This window comes from Falco naumanni, chromosome 9, assembly GCF_017639655.2.
Source record: "Falco naumanni isolate bFalNau1 chromosome 9, bFalNau1.pat, whole genome shotgun sequence".
Lineage (NCBI taxonomy): Eukaryota > Metazoa > Chordata > Aves > Falconiformes > Falconidae > Falco > Falco naumanni.
In genome coordinates, this window is record NC_054062.1 from 26,341,807 (window position 1) to 26,363,564 (window position 21,758).

The 21,758-nt window shown below is 37.1% G+C and overlaps 1 protein-coding gene across 1 annotated transcript in view; it reads right to left on the reverse strand.

Moving 5' to 3' along the window:
* The window catches only part of DNTT (DNA nucleotidylexotransferase), a 94,726-nt gene that overhangs the window by 22,640 nt on the left and 50,328 nt on the right, over positions 1–21,758 (reverse strand). Inside the window, exons 8-10 of the mRNA XM_040606752.1 lie at positions 13,803–13,905; positions 4,995–5,258; positions 3,454–3,537 (exon numbers count right to left, since the gene is read on the reverse strand). Of these exons, the coding sequence (XP_040462686.1) occupies positions 3,454–3,537; positions 4,995–5,258; positions 13,803–13,905 (451 nt within the window). The remainder of the gene's footprint in view (positions 1–3,453; positions 3,538–4,994; positions 5,259–13,802; positions 13,906–21,758) is intronic.

Here is a 21,758-nt window from a genome sequence, read left to right on the forward strand (position 1 = left end):
AAAAAAAAAAAAAAACAAAATCAAAGTATATATGCTATAGCATGGTTTATTAACTACTTATACCAGCCTGCAAAATTTAAAGTGACAACAAGCAAGTGTTTTCAAAGAAAAGATTTGGTCTTCATCAGGATCGAGAATTAGTTTGACTCTCTTTGACCTTTCTATCCCTTTTGCTGTACACACACACACAGAGTAATAAGAGGAATGAAGCAGACAGGATTTGGCCCAGCTCCTGAATTATTCCCCAGTGACTGTTCCAGAGTCACACATGGAACTTTGCCTGAACAAAGCCAGTGACATCAGGTAACCTCTCTTCCATCAACAAGAGAAATATGGAAAAGATGTGATTCAGTTTTTACCTATGGTACCTAATTAACCTTAATTAAGGTTGTGTTGAGTGATCCTGAGCAGCTTGCACAAGGGATATCTGCTTCCTGATTGTTTTTTAGCTTTGAAAAAGCTTTCCTTTGAGAAATTAAGATTTCCTACCACAAGGAAAAATGTCCTTATGAAATACATGTGTTCATGTTCCAATTTAAATTTAAGAGATGGTACAGATAAAACATCCATGTTTTTAATGTTCCTCTCTAGTCAACCTTTTTTCGAATGAAAGCACTAGAATTACAGTAAAGAAGATTCTCTAGTTTTCATAATCAAACCAAGGAAAAAAACCCTCTAAACATTTCACAAATTGGGTCTATGTTCACTGAAACAGCACTAAAGTTACTAATTCTTTTCATCACTGATTTTAAGCTTGCTAACCTGATTGACCCTAAAAATCAATCCATCTTGGCAGCCACACAACTTACTGCAAAGCACTTCCACTATGGGTCACCATCCAAGTTTCACAGTTACGGACACCATTGCTGTATTATGCACATTCTTGACGTTATCACACACTGGGTGGCAGTGTGGAAAGCTTTTTGTTCAAAATGTCCTTTATGGGAATAACTTAATACAAAATTGCAAAGTTAAAAATAATTAAAAAAATATTTGAATGTAACTCATTAGATTATAAATAGTAGAACACTTGGTCACGGGGGGGTGGCATCTCCCTGCTTCTTGTTAGAATGACACTACTTGATAAAATACCCTTTCTTAAGTAGACTGTAACTTCAGTGCTGCCTGGTCTGAAAGATTTCATATTGTGTCTCTGCCTTAGAATTTTCATTCTTTGTGGAAAATTTCAGCTAACGTAATTTAGCTGTTTCTGAGAATGTAGCAGAGATGAGAACAGGATTCTGCTGTGTCAACAGGTTAATGTAACTTCTTGTTTTGAAGTCTGTATTATGTCCATGTTTTGCAACAGAAAATAAAATTTGGAAGTAAACTGGCTGTTTCTGGGATGAAATGAGAAAAGGGATATTATTAGCTATTACTGGAGGGGAGGATGACAACAGACTGTTGAAAACAGAGTTGTCGTCCCCCAAGAAAGGGATAATTGATCCATTCATGTCCTTCATTTGATATATGGAAGTCCTAGATCAAGGATTGCAAGGTCAAGACAATTGAAATTTGCCCTGAAGGTCTGGATATTATTCTTTCCCTTACTCTTGTCACAGAATTCCTGCATTGTAATAAGTACTAAGGAAAATTTCATAAGTCTTCTTCCTCAGTCCTCTCACTAATTGTTTCTCCAGTTCTGGGCAGTGCAGTGAGGAAGTGTAAGAGATTCAGTTCCTGGAGATTCAGTTACAGCTGATGGCTTTGGGAAACATGTCATGGATACACACATTTCTATGTATTTTTCAGAGTCTCGAGGCAGATACTCAACAGGAAAACATTCAGGCCAGACACTGCAAACAGGGGGCCCTTCAAATTAATAGATTTATAGAGCATTAAATCTTTCCCTGCCTCAATTCTTTACTTGAAAATTTGGGAAGACTAGAGCATCTTTCTTCCCAGAGGACACTGTGAAGACAAACTTATTTATCTGCGAAACATCCTAGCTAGTCCAATGGAATAAACATGGAAATTCACATTTTCTTTCCCAGAAGGATTTGAATGGTACATCAGATATAAAGCCTAAACACAATAAAGGAAAAATAATACTGATTGATGCTGTTCATGAATGAACAGTGTCCATCTTGCATCACTGAATGCCTCAGGGTTCTGGGTAAAAGCAGCAGGTATAATGATATACACTTATACATCATTCAGGCAAATTTTGCTGCACACAAAAAACAGTGGCATTTCTTAAATTCTTTGTATTTCCCTGGTGCAGTCATCTGTTACACCCAAAAAGCTATTTAACAGAGCACATATTAACTCACAGATAATAACATTTAGTATATTATGTTGAGGCAAAGAGTTTATGTTTTGAGTGTTTTTAAAATATAAAAGACAGGCAGAAAGACACTGACATCATCCCTGAGTTAATGAAGAAACTTCCCCCTCCCTTAGAAATTGGATAGCATATTTATCTATTATGTGATTTTATATTTTCTTCTGAAGCATCTTGTATTGACAATTGTTGGAGACAGGATATTTGACTAAATGGATCGTTAGCCCGATCATTTCCCCAGGTTTCTATGTCAACTGAGGATGTTACAGCATCTGAGCCTGACGAACACATATGGAGACTGCTGAAATGGAGTGAGGGGCTTAGATCACTGCTGCATCTCACAAAGAATGAGCCAATGCTGCCTGTAAGTAGAGATGCTAAAAGCAATCTCCATTCTAAAAGGAATATACAGGAAAGATTAATGTAAAATCTTGACATGGTACTTTTGCCTTCCCCTATAATGACATCAATAAACATCTTCAATATTGATTTTTGCTTATTATTAAAATGGCCTAATACAAATACAGACATTAAGACAGATAAATGCAGAGATCAGTATAATTGCAGCCAAGAGCATTCAGACTAGAAATACTACCAATTACTACCAAGACTGGCAAGCCTGACTAAACAGAACTCCACATAGACTTCTCAATGCAGGGCTTTAAAAGCAGGATGATCCTTGATCTCCACTTAGTTTCACACCTTACAAAAACTTCTTCAGGCCTTCTAGCTGAGCCTGTACCATTTAATATCCTTTCTTCCTTCGATGTGTCAGCACAATCCCTGTTGAAACTGTGTCTGGGACACAGAAATGACCTTTCATTCTGAAATGGGACAGTAAAATGCTTTTTTCAAATACTTGCAGATGGGTTGTTCTCAGTTTTGTGAGGGTTGCACAGTTCCTTTCAAATACCATTGTCTAATGTATGTTTCTTGTTAAATTTCAGAAATTACCTCAGTAATGCCAAAAAAAATTTCTGGACTTACTTGTTCAGATTTAATCAGGCTATCTCAGTGAAACTAAATGTTGCGAAAGTGGGACTGTCTTACCACATAATAGGTAGAGAATCAAGCCAAAATATTCTATATACTTGAATATAAAAAATTAACTGAACATGCAGACTCAGAAATAAAAACACAAAAGCTTTATTTCTGAGAATAAACAGTACCTTTCTCCTGTCATATAAGGCATGGTTATCCAATATCATCTTCCTTTCATGAGTAGCATACCTCCGCAAATCACGTCCAAATTGCTGTAAAAGATAGAGTAAATATCAGCAATTCTGACAAACCAAAATTGTTATCATTTGTTTAACTGTTCCAACAGCAAGCCAAATAACAAACTAACATGTAAAAATTACCTCTATTAAAAGACTATAGTCCAAAAAAATGACTCATCTGAAAAGACAATGTTTTGATAGGCAATGGTCCATCATTTCAGTTGGTTAGTATGAGAACAGTCGGGCACTGTACAAGAAAGTAAGCCTACGATGGGCTCCCGCAGGCTGCAGGTGAATTATCTCAACAGGGAATAGGAGCAGAGTGAGGCAGGGAAAGAAGCAAGTCATTGTCTACTCAACCAAAGGGCTTCACAAATTCCAATTTTAGCAAAGACACCCACCTACAGAGTTGAGAGAAAGGCATTTATTTAAGCAGCCAAACACTTCCTTGATAAGGACACCAAAGTCTGCAGAACTCAACCCAAGGTCCAAATAAATACAATTTATTATCTCAAAAAAGAAAAGTGACTGAAGTAACTCATCAGCTCAGCAAGAGAACACATCAATTGCAACATTTAACCTAGTCTAAAATATCCTGCTTCCAATTAACCTGAGTAGAATAGAGTGCAATGCATCTGTACTACTTCTAGATCGCAAAGACCATTCAGAGCAGGCTCAGGAGATCTCTGTTATACCATGTCATCACTCCCTAAGAAAATGAACATCAGAAGGCAAGCATGTAGAACAGATTAAAAAATAATTCTCTCTGGAGAGAGATTAATCATTTAAGTTTTGAGTTTGCATTTAGATAGAATTTTTTATTTTGAAAATACTGTACTATTTTATATTATACTATTATACCCACTGGCTACAGTGTCTATTCTGGAAGTAGCTATCATTTCAAGTTTTCTTAACCTATTAAAGCATCAACCAAAACGTATTTTATTGTAGTTCAAAATTAATGTGTAAATTTTAAAAATTTCCAAATTTTTACAATTTAAAGCACTCAAAATACAACTGCAACAAAACATTTTATCTAATCCCAAAAGAAAGGTGTTAAATTGTTTTCAATTTCCTACAAAACAAATTAACTTCCAATTCAGAACATCTCTTCATCAAATTTTTAATTTCCTGTGAAATTCTGTGATGCTTTCCAAACCCTCTCTCTACTCGGTAACCATTAAAACTGCTTGTTAAGACTAGTATGATGTAAAAAGACAATGCAACTGACTGAAAATCTCACTCTCCAGTCCACGAACTTGAACACTAAGCTTCAAAGAAAATAGATGCTAACTCATCTAGAGAGGCATCCATAAATGTCACTGATGAGCGCATCAGCTCCAACCTACGATCACAGGTTGATGACAGCATAAAATGTGACATAAGGAGAGAAGGAACATTTTTTTAAAATCTGTGAACTCTGAACAGTCCTGCAGCAGCAAAAATAGGTTATCAATGCTGAGAAAACATAGACCGTACTGGTTACTTACCCTGGAGCCTGTCCAGCCTAATAGAGCATATGCATATTGCTCGAAGGGGGTTATGACCAGATCCACACGGATTGCTTTCCAGTCTTTGACTTCTGCCATATCAAATTTTTTCGATGTGTTGTAACTGCTGTTTTCTACTCTTGGCTGATGTAATTTCAAAATTATAAAACATTTCTGAAAATTATCGAAGGCATCAACTTTTCTGCTTGGTAGCTGCTCCTTTACAAATGTTGATTCAACCATATCACAGTATAGGAGTAAACCCTAAAGAGAAGACATTACTCACATTGAATTGCTGGACTGGTTTTACTGCAATTCCAGAGTTTCTAGACAGTTGTCTTAAAAATTCATGTAAAATGCAGTTTCAGTAAACAGAGAACTGTGCTGGGCCAAATCTGGGCTAAGCAGAGACTTGAAACAGCTGCATCTTTTGGAATAATATTAGCAGACCCTTTGAGGGGAAATCTACAGGGGTACTCATATAATAGTGGCCATGTCCTGCCTAGTACTAAGATAGTATTTGCAATTCTTCCCCTCCAGCCTTTCCTCCTAAGCTTTTTGTAGTTACATCAACAGAAATTTCTGAGAAAGGATTGATGCTTTCCCACGTGGCAGGCATCTAGGAAAACAAATTAGTCCAGTGCACCGTCTTGCTGACAGGTTCCAAACAGTGCATGTGGACTGTGTCTGTTGTGTGAGATTTCCTTGTGACAAGGTCTGGAGTCTCCAGAGAGATAGGAGAGGAGTACACCAAAGGAACGTCTGAAGGGAGTGCGCCAAAACACTGCTGATCCTCAGGAGACAGATTTTATTAAAAGATAAACAAAATTTTGTTTTTATAATAAAAACATACAGAGTAAGAAAAATGGAAGTAATAGAGCATTGTAAATTAATTCCTTCTAACCAGCACTGTAGGAAGGGTTGGGTGGGAAGAGGCAGTGCTTGCTTCCTGCCTTGCTCTGTAGCCAGCAACCTTTTAACAGCTCTTGCGGTTGCAGTGAACTCTGCACTATCCCGCCTAGGCCCTTAGGAAAAGCATCTTTCTGTCATTCCTCCAGCCTGTCTCTGTGCCTGTTCTTCGCATTTCTAGGCAGCTTTTGGAAGCTACTCATTTTCTGGACATCTCAGACTTGCCCTGCACTCCCAAAGCTTCTTAGAGCTCTGCAGGTTCAGCTGCCCTCAGGTAAAGTGTAATGTCCCCTCACCAGCCAGAAAACCACTAATCACCCAAAGCACAGCACCTGGGACAAGGCAAGGAGCAGCCTCCCTCTGTCTGCTGCCCAGCGTATCCCTTTTAAAGCATACAAAGCATCAAATACACATTAACAAAGAAATAAAGCAGGTACTGTCCACCACAGTGCTTCCTTCAGTCATCCTTGAGTCTTAAGAATAGAAATGGAGCTTGGTATGTGAGAATTCAACAGTGCTCAGTGTCACTGATGCCACCTCTTGTAGGAAAGCTCAAGATGGTAAAAAGATTCCGTGTTCTGAGAGCGGTTCCACATGATGAAAACCACTTTCTTCATAGTTTACCAGCTGTGTAATTGTCGTTACTAGAAGGAAAACTACTAAGCTGAACCTACTAACTCCATGTTCTGACTAGATAAGCTCATTAGTTTTCATCTTCAAGATCAACAAGCCTACAACCATCACATGTCTTTTCATATCTCCTTTTACATTTCTTTAAACCTACACATTGATCAAACCCACTTCTCACATTTCTCCATGATGAGATGAATAGACTCAGTTTCTTAAAATTTCCATCATCAGCATTGATTTAGATCCTTGGATCAATTTTTTGTCTCTACTTTGAAGTCTGTCAAATATTTAATTCTCCTTCCTCTGGACTAGGAATTCTTATACTAGTCTCACCACAAAAAAGCATGGCCAAGAATGCCTCATGACTTGTAGCTGATGTATCCCTTAATATATAGTAAAGGATCCTACCAGTTTTGTGGGTTTGGGTTTGGTGTGGTTTATTTTTTTTTTTAATTGCAATATTGAACTAAGTACATAGAAGTAGTTTTATTTGATGGCTGTCAACAGTTAACTATAATGGTCTCCAGGTCAGACCTCTTATGAACAGAGGTGATAATGAACTGATTTTTTTAATATCTCTATATTAAACACCAGGTTTTGGTTATTTCTTTTACATAGTGCAAGTGTGGTAAATTTACATGATAATATGTTAAATACCTTGGAGAATACAGCAATAAAATTAATTTTATTGCTCAGAGCTATAATCTGACAAAAAAAAAAAGCATAACAAAAACACTTAATAAGAGATGATTTCCATGAAGAGACACTGATAGGTATTCTTATATTTTCAGCCTCCAGGTTTTCACTGATGATAGTTCTAAATTAACAATCCCGTTATTTTACTGGGAATCAGTCACAGGCTGTTTTATGGGTTATTGGGCCAACCTTGTTAATGATAACTACTTGACTTGCATTCACATTCTTTCACTTCTTTGAAATTTTTCCCAGCTTTGATTTATTATGAACTAATGCGAGAAAGCTACTTGTGTAGCTCATTCTCAGATTAGATTCTCCCAGACTTCTGATATGAACACACTTAATTTTAGCAGGTGCTCTCTTACATCCAACTAACTTTTTTCTTAATTTTACCCCAACGTCAAAAGGCACTGATGCTTTTTCCAAACATAGACTCAAAACAGCTGTTGAATGTTAATGTATAACTGCTTATTATCTCACTCTTTTTGATGAAACCATGCCTGCCTTCAGGTTAATTTTGTCTTCCTAATGCTAAAAAATGCTTTTAATCTCACTGGTCATTGACTATTAATTGATGACTTCAAGCTTTGTTTAAGCACTGACATTCTTCCCATTCTCTATAAAAATCTTCTAACTACTTCATCAGTACTTTCTTATCTGTGCTTCATTTTCCTTTTTGCTCTTTGAGATTTGGGGCATTACACAGCATATCCCAGAATAAATCTGAATAATTTATTTCCTTAGGCAGAATCCTAACTATATTAAGTTTTGATAAAGTCTTATTTTATAGTTCCAAATGTCTGCATTTCCAGTACCTATGTGGTGTTTGTAGACAGTGTGCTCCGATCACCAGTTCTGCACATTTGCCACAGTTTTAATCAGTGTTTTTGTCGTCTGTTCAAATGAAATCTCCTCAGTTTTGGGACAGGAAACCAGGAATTAAAGCCCATCTTTAGATGGACCACAAAAGGAATGGAATTCCTACTGTAGGTGGGAAGTCTTAATAGAATTTTTGTTTCTGATCACTTGAGAAATCCAGCAAAATATCACAGCCTGCAGTGGTTTCTCTCTTCATAGGCAAGCAGATGAGCACTGAGTGTTTTGACTCAGTGAGATATGGGGACAGTCACACATGGCCACCAGTACCCCACACTTGGATTTGTAGCCTATAAGCTCTTGAGGGGATACAATTATGTATTACCTGTTTGTCTGTAACAGATAACATGGCCTTGACATAACATGCTTAGGCCTTTTAAGATGCTCATTTTTAATTTCTAGTCATACACTGTATCCTCTGCTTCAATAAGCCTTAGCTGTGTTATTATCGTACAGGTGAACTCTTATGCATCAGCTTTTCTTAGTTTTCTAAGAAACTTTTTCCAGCTATGCTACTGATTAAAGGAATATATAGCTGTAAATGAAAATGGCAAATTTGACATGTAAGTCTTTGCTGTATCGCTTACATTAAAAATTAAGAAATTCCCTTTATCTAAAGGATACCACACTTACTAAGGGTCCTCCCTTTGAGATCTCTCAGCTACTTGAAGAGTACAAATGCTGCCTGTTAAACCACAGCATTTAAAGATGGGTCATTTCTCTCTTTTCTCCCTTCGTCCTATTTTCATATTTAGGAACTTGAAGGGAATACTCCCTGGGGCCCCCGAGATTTAACATCAAGCAATCATGAAGAAGTTACAACAACCCAGTATTGGAGCCTACCCACCACTGCTTTCCTTTGCTGACTAGGCCGTGTCTTCTACTTGAATACATTTTAAGTATTTGAAGATGGCCACAGTTAGCAAGTGTGACTAGAAAGATATTTTAGGACTATATCTCTCTGGGTTATTCTGTGATGTTTTTTCATAGTTTTTTGGCTGGGCAATTTCTAAAGCCAATAAGAAGAGCATGAGAGTATGTAGACCACTGGAAGTGTCTACTTCAGCTTAAAAAAAAGTGCGATTAGGCAACAATTACACAAGTGCTGAGTTCAAGAAGCAGTTGAAACCTGACTCAAAGCCAGGATATCACCTTTAAATAGGAGCCCAAGCCTAGGTCATATCCAATGGGATAATGTTTCCAATTAACCTAATTTGATTAGGCACTGGACATCACCATTACTTCATAATGTAAAGCTGAAATGGCACTTCTGTACATGTTGGAAAAGTATTGTCTGGAGGGGCCATCAGCTATGAAGATTGTGTGAAGGTTTGGCTGCAGCTAGCTGCAGAACAGCAGCCTCCTTATTACTCTTTGTCAGGGAATCTGCAGTTCTTTGCAAATTTCAGCTTGATCTATGCACCATAAAGCGCTGTAGACCTTGTTTACACAATCAAGTTTTAAAATGTGGACATTTTCATTTCTCAAATTTACAACACCATCAAAACCAAACGTATGTTTTTAGGGAAGTTATGTTAATACCCACAAACAATTTTCCCTCTTTAGAATGATTACGCACTTTTACTTAAACAGACTGAGTGCTGGCACATCAATAGCATTGATATTGGAGTAAATCCATGATCAAACTGGGGAAAAGTGTGAGGTTTTAGAAAAATATGAAATCAATAGCTGAAAAATCAATCCATTCATTAGAATTCATTGTAATTTTAAATTAAATCCTATCCTATTTTTAATGTTATAAACTCTTATTTTTCATAATTGTTGATAGCGGGATTAATTCTGTTAAAGCTAAGTAGGACTGTTTTATACCACCCTAAATGTAATCTAGTATGTTCTTCTGAAATGTATATACGTTGTTGCTCTTAATTTCCTTCTGAGATGGTTTAATACAGAGAAACTGGATGTTTTTCCAGTGAAATACCTTCAGCTATTCCAAAATAGGATTTAGGCATGTTAGTTCAGAAAAATCTCTACCTAGGTGAGGCAGGTGGAATTCTATAAAGTGCAACAGCTCATGGAACTGATGCCCAGGAGCAGTCAGGCCTGTTAGGGTGACAAATCATTAGCAAATGGTATCAAAGGTTTGATCAGCAATATAAAACTTTGCAGCTGCCACATAATCATGTGGCTGCCTCGGTCCCTTTTTCATCTTGACATTCCCTGTATGTCAGAATGGTCTAATTCTGGGCATGTCCTAAACAACCTGGTTTTGACAACAATGGACAGGCTAGCACCAGAGTCCAGAAATTATGTTTCACTCTTTACATCATGAGCATTTGCGCTGGTGAGCAAGAGAAACAGATAGATAGGTAGATAGGGACATAGACATATGTACTCATCCACATACAGATATACAATACACACCAGAAACATCAGACATTATAAGAATTGCCACTGCTACCTGGATCTTCACTTAAAACAAGCAGGACAATCAGATTCAGCCCCACCCTCTGCCTAAAGTGATTTAAGCCAAGTTCTCTCATATCCAGTGCTCTAACCACCATGCAATAGTCTATTTTAGGTAAGAATGTCCTCAGCTCCTGCTGAAGCTGAGCCAGAATGCCACAAGAAATTCATAATGCATTTAGTCAAAAGGTGAAACAATATGTTTTCACAAAGGAGCTCTGCATCCTTGTGGGCAGAGCGTTCATCTGAAAAAAATAAGCTGTTTGCTCCAGCCTCTTAACCGCTTCTGTTTCTAGTCTTAGAAACAGGTTTTGTTGCTGCTAAAGTCCAGCTGTCACTCAGTAATGAATGTGCTGCTGTTCTGTGAACCCTGTTTACAAGAAAACTGTTTCCAGCAATGAAAAAGTGAGACCAGTTACTTGCTCCTCACCATCTGCCTTAACAGGACATCAAGCCTTTCCCTTCCTGACTTGTTCACCTCAGCAAGGCTAAATAATAGAGTCTAAACCAGACCACTGATACACTAAAATAAGTAAGCACAGGCAGGCATCTACATTCCTCATTTTCCTAAAAGCCAAAAGAAAAATGCAACATTATACTTACATGAATATGAAGGCAAAAAAATGAAGAGTACAGGAATGCCTGTAGCAATGGTATCAGTCTGTTTGTTGAAATTACATATGTAACAACAGGAAGAGTGCTAAATATAGCTATACAGGTTTTTAGCAAAAGAAATGAAAATGCCTTCACACAGTATGGGAAAGAAGCAGCATCGACACAGATGGCTCAGCCTGTTTTCCCACGGACTTCCAAGCTCTAACCCACAGCATTATTTTCTTACTTTCTTTATGAAGCTTTTTGGAACCATTAAAACCATAACCTGTGTACTGCATTGCAGCTTTTCCATTTTGCCACTCTACTTTGAAGCTCATTGGAGACTTCGCGTTCTCTGTTCCTCAGCCCATTTATCCCTGGTGATGCTGCATCAAAGAGCATGATGGTGTTGATTTAACCACTTAGCTTTCAACAGCTTTCAGTGGAAGGATCTTGTTACATTAAACTTTTCAGCTAAGGAAAAGGCCCTTTTAAACTATTTAAATACGGCTGAGGTCCATAGTTTAGAAGTTAAACATTGCAGAATCCTTTGCTAAGAGCTGCTGAAAGGAAGTCAACATCATGACCTCAGTGATGTTCTTTGATGCATCTGGGCTTTGAAGCAGTAGCACAAAAGTGGAAAGCTGCAAAGGAGACGACAGGTGTACTGTCAAAAAGTATAAAAGTGCTTTAGATTTGGGGTTTTTTTGTGTCCTCCCCTCCCCCTTAGAAATCAAAGGTAATAAAAAGGCAAGAGGAGTATAATTCCTCTCTTTTTCATTTTTATTTTGCTGGCAGCTTATTTTTCAGCAATGTCAGTAAAAGCCTGTATATTACAACTGCCACAGTAGACAGGCAGTATAGGTAGTAGTATAAGCCATAAAAATTCTGCAGGACAAACAGAACACAGAAAATATTTGTCCACAGCTTTAAACAATCCTCAGCTTGTTTGGGTTTGGTTTCTATGGCCATTGTACATCTCCTCTTCTGACATTTTCTTCATGCTGGGATTTCTAAAGGAATCTTAATCTTTTCATCAAACCCTTCGCCACCCTTGACCTCCCATACTCTCCCTGCACTCACTTCTGCCAAATTTTATCCTTAAAAAAAATATCAGTAAGAACAATTTATTTTCTATTTCATTCCTTTCAATTTCATTTAATGAAAGCAGCTCAGAGTGACCTGAAAATCTTCAGCAGTTGCAGACTTCTCAGATCACAGTCATTGTTCTCATTAATGTAAGTGGAATACGGTGGAATGGGAGAAGGAATGAAAGGCTGCACTTGGAGCAGGCTCTAGCCTCAGCCTGTTGTCACTTTTTCTTTCTGCTGTGTGACAATAAACATTTTTTGGAGGACCCACACATGGCTTCCTAGAGGATCAAGTCTGCTTAAGAAGGTAAAAGGACAGCTTCCAAGAAGAAATGCAACTTTTCTCAGAATAGAGTAGAATGGCTGAGAGAGAAACTTTCCGTAAATAGTAAAAAGATAAAAATAGAGTAGCTCCTCAGCACCCATTAATTGTCACAACTTTATTGCTTTTCATTGGAGTATGATAAATTATACCTGCTAGCAATCTACTTCAATACATACACTTTCCATACAGAATTAGGATGAAAGTAACAGAAATCTAAAAAATTAATAATAATCTGTGAACATCTCAAAAACATAAGTCAATCGAAGGGAGAGGAATTCAGCTAAGGTTGTATTTTACCAGGAAAAAACAAGTTTGAAGCCTTTCCATTAAAGCCATTTGAAAGTTTTGACCACCTCAAAATGGATAACTTTATACAGTTAGATAAGCTTTTGTCTGGTTCAATGTTTTAATTGTCTTTCATGTGTTAACCTATTATGCCTTAATTATAGTACACAGTTGAAGAATCGATTCAAAACATTCTCTCCAGGCTATCTGCACTGCAAGCTGACTGAGCAGTGGGGCATTTGGTGATCCACCTCAGACAGTGTTGGCCTTTTACTTGTTGAAATGTACCCAGTTCCTCTGAACAGTGCAGGTCGCAAATGTTGAAAAATATCTCAGCTGGCTAGAAAGGCAGGAGAAGAAACAAAAGCTTGTTATTCCCAACATACTATATTTCTGACACAGGAATATTTTGAGGTGCCTGCACCTGATACAGTTCAGACTCTTCCAGCTTTAAAGCTGCTTGAAACTGAGAAAGCTGAATAGAAAAAAAAACCCAAACCCTTTGATGAACAATTCCTCTGTGAAACGTGTGCATTCTTCCAAATACCATGAGGTCACCCAAAGCCACTGGGCTTAAAGCAGGATCTCCCTGAAGTAGTTCCCCTTGGGAGAAGCTACTCCCAGTCTCAAGGAGAAATTAAATAAATACAGTTTTGTTTCAAAGTATAAGAACAGTTTTCCGGTGTCACTGAAAACTCCACCTAGCTTGATTTCTTACCTCTGACTAGCTGCATGTTCTTAGGGTAAGCTATAACAGAATGTGTGTAGAGCACTTCTGATAAAACCTTCAACTTCAGAATTCAGAGCTGGAAGATTCACCTAGATCATCATGATTAATAATCAAATAGAGTAATATCCAATTTCAAAATACTACAGTCATCTGTGAAAAGGAGTCATCATTCTTTAAGCATTACATAGGCTTAATTCAGTGCTGTTAGAATATGTGGGTTTGGCTAAATATTATTTAGTTCATACCTGCTTTTTCCATAAATCAACAACTTTATGCAGAAGTTCATCATCTTGTCTTGGTCCTGGACTGGTGATCAAAAAATCTATATCATGCCCGATGTTCTTACCCCTATAAGCAATAAACAACATGAAAATGAAAGAGTTAAATTCCTGTTGAATTTCACACTACCTTCAGAGAGTGGTTTTGCTGCATTATAAAAAGAGTTTGCAGCATAAAGTGATAGCAATGTTTCTTTAAACATAATCAAAATGGAATCTTCTATTTCTTTTATCAGGTCCATCAGTGTTCTTTTGTTAAGCAATAATTTAAGCTTTTTGATGTATTTTCTCTGTTGTTCAACTAGATACTGCAGATGCATTCACTGATGTTAAATCTCTGTCTTTCTTCCCCTTAAGTCCCAGAAAACGTTTCAGCCATCTCTGGATTAAAAAAAAAAAAAAAAATCATCAAAATACCGTAGTACATATTATGAATCCACTGCAGTAAAAGCGGATAAACTTGCCAGTGTGACTACTGCAGGCTTAAATATTCTTCTCTAGCTTTTGAAGGATAATTTAATGAAAAAAATCTGTGATTATGAATAATTTTATCATTTCTTTTAATGGCAAACATAAAATCTCTGAGTATTTTACATTTCTTCTCTTTTAAAATATAACAATAATTTTTGTAGTGATTGAGTTTGGGTATTTTTCGAGAACATTTCAGCCTTAATGTGACTAAAGCTTGTTGATTGCACCCACTAAGGATTTCACAAATCCATATGTACAAAGTTTAATTGTAAATGTTCTTAATGAAAAATGATGTCATAACCTCTTGCTTTTTCTTCATTTAAGTCTCAGCATTCAGCTTGCCTTTCATCCACTTACCAAACGTGTTAAACCTAAATCAGGTGAATATGCAGCAAACAGGCAAAAGCATGCTATCAGGATGTTTCCCTTCAGAGTAACAAAATGTTTGAGAACATCTGAAAATTTATCTTAGAGTGCAATTCATCTGAGAATTGTGGGCCAATAAAAGGTTTTCATTTTGGTCCAAATACTGCAAGAGGGACTGCATACACATCTATTTATTAGCTTTAATCAGGCTGTGCCTAAAAAGAAAAGGGCAGAGGAGAGAGGTACTTCTGCAACTAGGTGCAGTATGCAGCAGGTAGAGTAAGCACCTGAAATCTGGAGTAGTGGCACCTAAATGTAGCACATCTCCAAATCTTTTTCATGTCATGTTCATAAGGGTACCTGGTGTTATAGCTCAGGTCCAGAATTCAGTCACTGTCCAGTATTCAGGGAATTTGTACACTGTTATATAGGCAGTGAAAATGGGAACTATAGAAAAAAAATAAATCTTTTGTATTTCATGAAACAGTACATTCTCTTAAAAGAGTGCCTAAAACTGAATCTGATTTCTTAAACTTGGAAATTTGTAGGAACAGAAGCGATTAGCAGACATGTCAACTGCCATTTGCATGACAGAAAACCATCTAACTGATGGACAGTTGAACAGCATTAGCAGCAAAATGTAAGGAAATGAAATTCTAGGTTTTATATTTGACAAGCAGTGTAACTCACTATGATACAACCATTGTGACATGTCTGCAGCAAAGTCAAAACTGCTTAAACAGGTGGAAATGATTTCAAAAGAAGTTTCAAAGAATCAGTCTAGGCTTAGAAACCAAACAGCAATTCAAACTCAAGAAGTTAAAAAACATTTAGTATTCCATGTAACACTTTCTGAGTGATTTTATAGGATGACATTCATTATCTCTTAAATTACCATAATAATCCAAAGCTCTTACACAGCACTTTTTACTTACATGTCTGAAAATGTTTTTTCAAAGGGAAGGAATTTACTGTTCCTATCTTAGAGATGCAGAAAGTGGCATAAGAAAACTTGCCTAAAATAATTTTAAAAAAAAAATCAAAAGAAGAAATTGGAAGCTGCTAGAATCAGTAGCAGATTCCTGATTCTTCCTCCAGTAGTCAACACATACATACTTGAGGTTTCACTACATCTACAAAACCCTGCCATAAAATTCCAAGAAATCCAAGTTGTTTCACTGGCCATTTCTTTCCCAAGACAGAGAGCATTTATTGAAATGCTTTTTATTTGTGAAGTTAGAGTGTTTAAATGTCATGTAAAAGCACACAATATAAAATCATTGTTATTGTCATGGTTGTGTTTCAGTTTCTCTTTGCACTAATTCACATTGGATTAATTTTTGACTGAATCAGTCAGGCTGTTACTGGAACATTTAGTTTTTAGAACATTTAAATATCAAATTGGATATGAAACCCCAGAATTCATCCTCTAATTAAGTGTCTCAGAGATTAAACTTCAGTCTCTAATTCATTCCTGAAGCTTTCCAGGAGGAATGCTGCAGGCTGCAGTCTTTTTCAAACCCCATAACTTTCAAGAGAGCAGGTTCCTTACACAGGGCTACAGATGGGCTCCACCATGATCTAGAGACTGAGGGGGCTTAACTAAGCATCATTCACTTAAAATGAAAACAAACACTTTGTTTGAAAAACAAATACCAGATTGATGTTACCAGTGCCTGGTTTTGTCTTGCATTTGGTAGCCCAGTGACTGGTGCAGAGAATCCTCATCCTTTTATTGCAGGGGTCCTCAAACTATGGCCCACGGGCTGGATACGGCCCCCCAGGGTCCTCAGTCTGGCCCCCGGTATTTACAGACACCCCCCGCCCCCCCCCCTGCCGGGGGTTGGGAGGAAAACCAAGCAGCCGCAGATGACTGCCTGCCACTTCATCCGCGCGCTGGCCCCCTGGTTAAAAAGCTTGAGGACCCCTGTTTTATTGCCTTATTTTTATCAGTCAGAAATATTGGCAATGATCCTGCTTCACAGGAGGCATCTCCTCATTCTCCTCTCCTGCTTTCTGCTGGGGTACAGTTCTAGGAACAGAGTTCAGAGATAGCCTTTGGGTCCATGCCAGTGTCCATGGGTTATTTACTTGTTATTAGCTATTGGATTAAAACCACTCAGTCAGGAAGGAGAACACTGTTTGATGTTTTCGCAGCCAAGTTATTTGTCATCTGCTGGCTGTTAAATACAAAATACAGAGCCAGTGCTGGGTGCAGGGCGCAGAGTCTTAAGGCTTCTCTCTAAATGGGCATTCTAGTCAGCATGCTACATCATACTCCTTCTTCCTGGCTCTACAAATCTACCATTATATACCGCAGAGTGCCATAAATCTACCCAGGCTAGTGACTTTAGCACACCAATGGATGCTGGGAGATGTAAGGATTTGATTCTGGTACGCCACTGTCTACGTACTCAATCACAAGGCTTTTATATAAAATTTGAGTACGATTTTAAAAATAAAAACAGCTGCAATGACATTTTAGAAAAAAAAATATACATCCTCTTAATGTGTATGATAGTTGCTCAGAGCTTGTCTATTTTCTAGGACTCATATGAGATGAGACTGATAATCTGTCTAGTTTCTAGATTCCACCTGGGCATAAGCAGGATCTGGGAAATTAATTGCTTGTAGCTGGAAATGCTGAGGCTGTTATGAAGCAAAAGCATAGATGCCCCTAGGAGCAGAGCAATCAGGGACATGACTGGGGATTTCAGGTTTCTGAGGCTTTGAACAGGAAAGGACATGGATTCAAGTTTTACATTTGCTATTCAGATCCACTTACATCTTTCTTTCTTTTTCCTTTAGATCTAAACCTAAATCTGTGTTGGGCTGGAGCCATAAGAAAACCAGCACCTTGCAGAACTGAAATTGCAGCTTAGGTTTTGTGCTAACAATCCATTCAAGTCTGAAGACTAAAAAAGACAGAGTACGGTTAATTAACTGTGTTCAATTCTTGGCTGGCTAAACTTGTATAAAGCTGGTATTTCTTACTAGTCAGTTAATCATCTTTAAGGTTGTTGGAATGTTCTTTTTTTGCTGTTGATGTTTTACTACAAAAATCTAGATTCCAAGTCATCAAACATAACTATCACTATGGCTAAAACATAAATATATGAATGTATGACAAAAGATAATCACATTGTCTTAATCTACAAGGGCAACATCTGCACGATTAGACATTTTAGAGTAGTATGTGCGGACAGTATTTTGAAACCCCATATATTATATAATGTCTAAGCCATATCAATGACAATTCTGATAAACTGACTTTAATTGAGCAAAGATGGACTGACATTTTTCTACCACTCAAAAACTTCACTGACGGAGGAATTTAAACCACTTTTTTGCAGCAATGAGTTATGTGTCAAAACCCTGAAAACCATTTAGCAATCTTTGGATTTCCTAGCAATCTAGGAAAACTTAGAAAGAGTTCCAGTGGATGCATAAGATGATACTGTATTTCCACGTGTGTGTTTGCATTAGGTAAAACTGTAAGCTTACTTAATTAACCTTGCCAGCCCTTGAAGTGCATGAAATACAAAGCGAACACCAACAGCCTATGTTTATAAGACTAACTGCATCTCCTCCTCGGTCATATTACTAGGGAATAAAACCATCAAAGTAAAATCACAGACAGCACAATGCCTTTGGATAGATCTGTCATAGGAATGATTTATTGTTACCATTGACTTTGTATTGTGCATAGAAATAATACTCACTTCTTAGTGTTGCCAAAGTATGCTGGACTTCATCTGCTAACTAAAGAAAGGTGTTTCTCCTTCAAAATGGCACGGTCTAAGTTCTAGATTTGTTCACCACCATCTTCTCTATCAGCTCCCTTCAACCGTGAGGGCCCTTTTCCAAAAGCAGCCTCTTTCTTCAGCAACAGTCAGATGTTTAAGTCTGCCGTTGCTCACAGTACGTACACAGTGCCCTGTATTTTCCAGCTAAGCTCGCTGTATTGCAGTTTTTCTTCACAGGCTTCCTCTGTCTCCACTTTTCTTTCAGGTCTTTATAATTTTGCCCTGCAATACGATTCCTTCCTTTTTTCACAATATGGATGGATAATTTATTTTTTAAAGTATTTTATGCACTTCTTTCTCACTCTTGACTGCTTTGCATTCAGAGACCATGGGAATGATAATGAGGAACACATAGATGTAGCTTTTTTTGTTTGTTTCCCTGGAATTCTTTCTTAGCTTGATTTTACAGGCTCTGTATTAGATATTTTATTTTTTTTCTGGAGTGCACCTCATTTCTTCTGTCTCCCCAACAGCTCTTTAAAACGTACATGTTAGTTTTCAAGTTCCTAGAGTCATATTCTGATACACGTAAAAGTTTTTTCTTATTTGACAATCTAACTGTTACCCTGCTGTGGAATAAACCAGAATGAATAGGATAAATCCCTGGATAAAAGTCTTCTGTGAAGTCCTTCAAACCATTAAAGTGATTAACTGAACAGCCTACCTGCAGTACTAGATGATCACAAAAAGTACTTCTGACTAAAATCTCAACACTGTACTAGATTGGTCTTTCGTTTATTTAGGTATTTGATAATTTTATTGGATTTGACAATGTAATAAAAATATGTGATGTTTTACTTTACAGACTGTATTTTCATGTTTTCAGAGGTTCACACTTCAGTCAAAGTAGGACTACAATAGTTTTTACAAATCCTTCTCCAGCAAAACTCTGACTGCACTTACGTGTGAAAGCAGTTCTCAGGTTGAGTTCTGATCAGAAATGCAAAGTGAACTTTGCTTCATTGGCTAGAAAGTTTGGACCAGGAATCGAATTTAGCATCAGGTATCCAGGGCAAGCTGAAATACCTTTTCTTCACAACTGCCATATTCTGTAATTCAATCAATTCTCAAAATCATCTTAAGAAGGGCACTTGAACACTCTTTTGGGGAAAGAAAGCACTTAATATTCAGAAGAAGAAAAAGGTTTTCAATAGCTGCTCGGAAAGATCATCAGAGATGACTGTGGCCCACTGGCTCTGCGCTCTCAGAGCCTGGGCTAAAGACAAGCTGGCCAACTTGTATTTGTTTGTCAAAACTCAGATGGAAAATTTCCAAATAATTTTTTTTTTTTCATTCTATAGCCAAGCCTCCATTTATTAAGTAAATCCTATCCTTTTATTCAGACAATATTCTCATTGGCATAATGATGGCATTATAAATATGGAATAAGGTTGCGTGTGTGCTAAATCTTTCAGTGTTTACACAGATGTACTGAACTTCACACATGAGAACACCACCACTGGTATAGGAGGCATTAATCACTTGCATGAAGTCAAGCATATAAATATTTAAGAACATGGAAGACTAACAACTAACAGGCACTCATTTCCAATATCTGATCAAATATATTAAATAATAAAGAAGCCTAAATTTATGTGGGGTTCCTGGAATGAAGCAAATTAATTGCCTATAATTAATTAAATTATTAATCTTCAAATCATACACTCATTTGACTGCCACAAACTATAACATAATAAAGTGGGGACAAATAATGAAGAACAGAAAAAGATTTGGCATAGACATTTCAGGCTTCTTTCTATTTGACTGAACCTTTTATTCCTGTTAAAATTGTGGGAAAATATTGATTGTGGAGGAAGGCATATGTCTTAAACATTGGATATTTCTGAGTCTGTTTGTTGAAACCAGATTGTATTTACTAAAACAGTACGTTTATGATTATATTAATATTCAGATGCTAATGGATATTTTTCCCATACAGTTGGGTAAAATTGCCTTTACATTAAATAAGAAAAAAACCATAGCTGTGAAATAGCTTCCTGAGAATGACTGCTATCAGGAAAGAGCAAAAAAAATCAAGCCATCAGGAATTGCTATGCAACCAATATTCACCATAAAACTGGTAAGATTTTTAAACTGACCATTTCATTGGATAGCTGCATTTTAATACAGAAAACTAGGAAAATCGGTAAAAGTAGCCTCAGACCAGAACTACACAGAGCAAACCTTAGATAGCATATGGAGAATGTGCACAAAATATCAGAGGTTGTAACTCTTCCTTCCAAAGAGCTCAGATTAAAAGCAATCCAGCTGAAATTCATTTGTGTAGCAAGCTGGATGCTGAAAGCCAGTATTAAAAAAAAATGACAAGTCCTTTATTTGTGGAAAGGAATATGGGAATTCATTACATGTTAAATTAAGCATCATCATCTCTGCATTCTTCTTTTGGGAAATGCAGGAAGGACAGCTTCTAGACAGACATCCCCAAGTGATTTGAAAATATGTGAGGCCATTTGAATATCTCCTTGAATATAGATGAGCAATATGCATAAACATCTAGGAAGACCAAATGCAATTGCTGAAGTGATGATTGTGTGGAAATGGAAAAGGGATTAAACGTTGCAGAAGATTACACACAGCTGAAGGAATGGACAAATTGTGATATAGCACAATAAACTTTTGTTTAAGCAGCAAAGAGAAAGCTTGCATAAGTAGCAGAATCATTCCTTATAGATATAGTAAACAAATAATTTATAAGTACCATAAAATGCATGTTCCTCAGAGAGAACTCTAGTAGCCTCAAGTGTGCATCATAGTCAAACATACTATTACAGCTATAGTCAAACACGCACACACATGCATACATAGTTCAAAGATTTCTTTGACTACTCTGATATTGATGCCATATTTTTACTCTAGGGAGGTATCCTCTACACTGGGTCTGATTTAACTCCCACTGTACTGGCAACGTAGAACTATTTGATATCAGTTGAGTTTGACCAAATAGAAACGGCATGGTAATTCCATCTCTAATAACCTAATCATGTCCTGATTATGGTACCTCTACTACCTGTTTCCCCACCAGCATGTCCCTTCTCAGAAGAACAAAAATTTTTATTCCAAAACCCAGACAGTCTGCATGTTTGTGGATTTGCTTATTAAGCAGTCTTTGCTAAGACCTTGAACAAGAGGTGGTCAATTTCTCACAGCCAGATACTAAAATAATTCTGAGTTACTGCTACTCAAACTATGAAGAATTACACGTTTTTCTTGTATAAACCCCATGACAAAGAGAAAAAAAATCTTTAAGCTGGAAGTACTG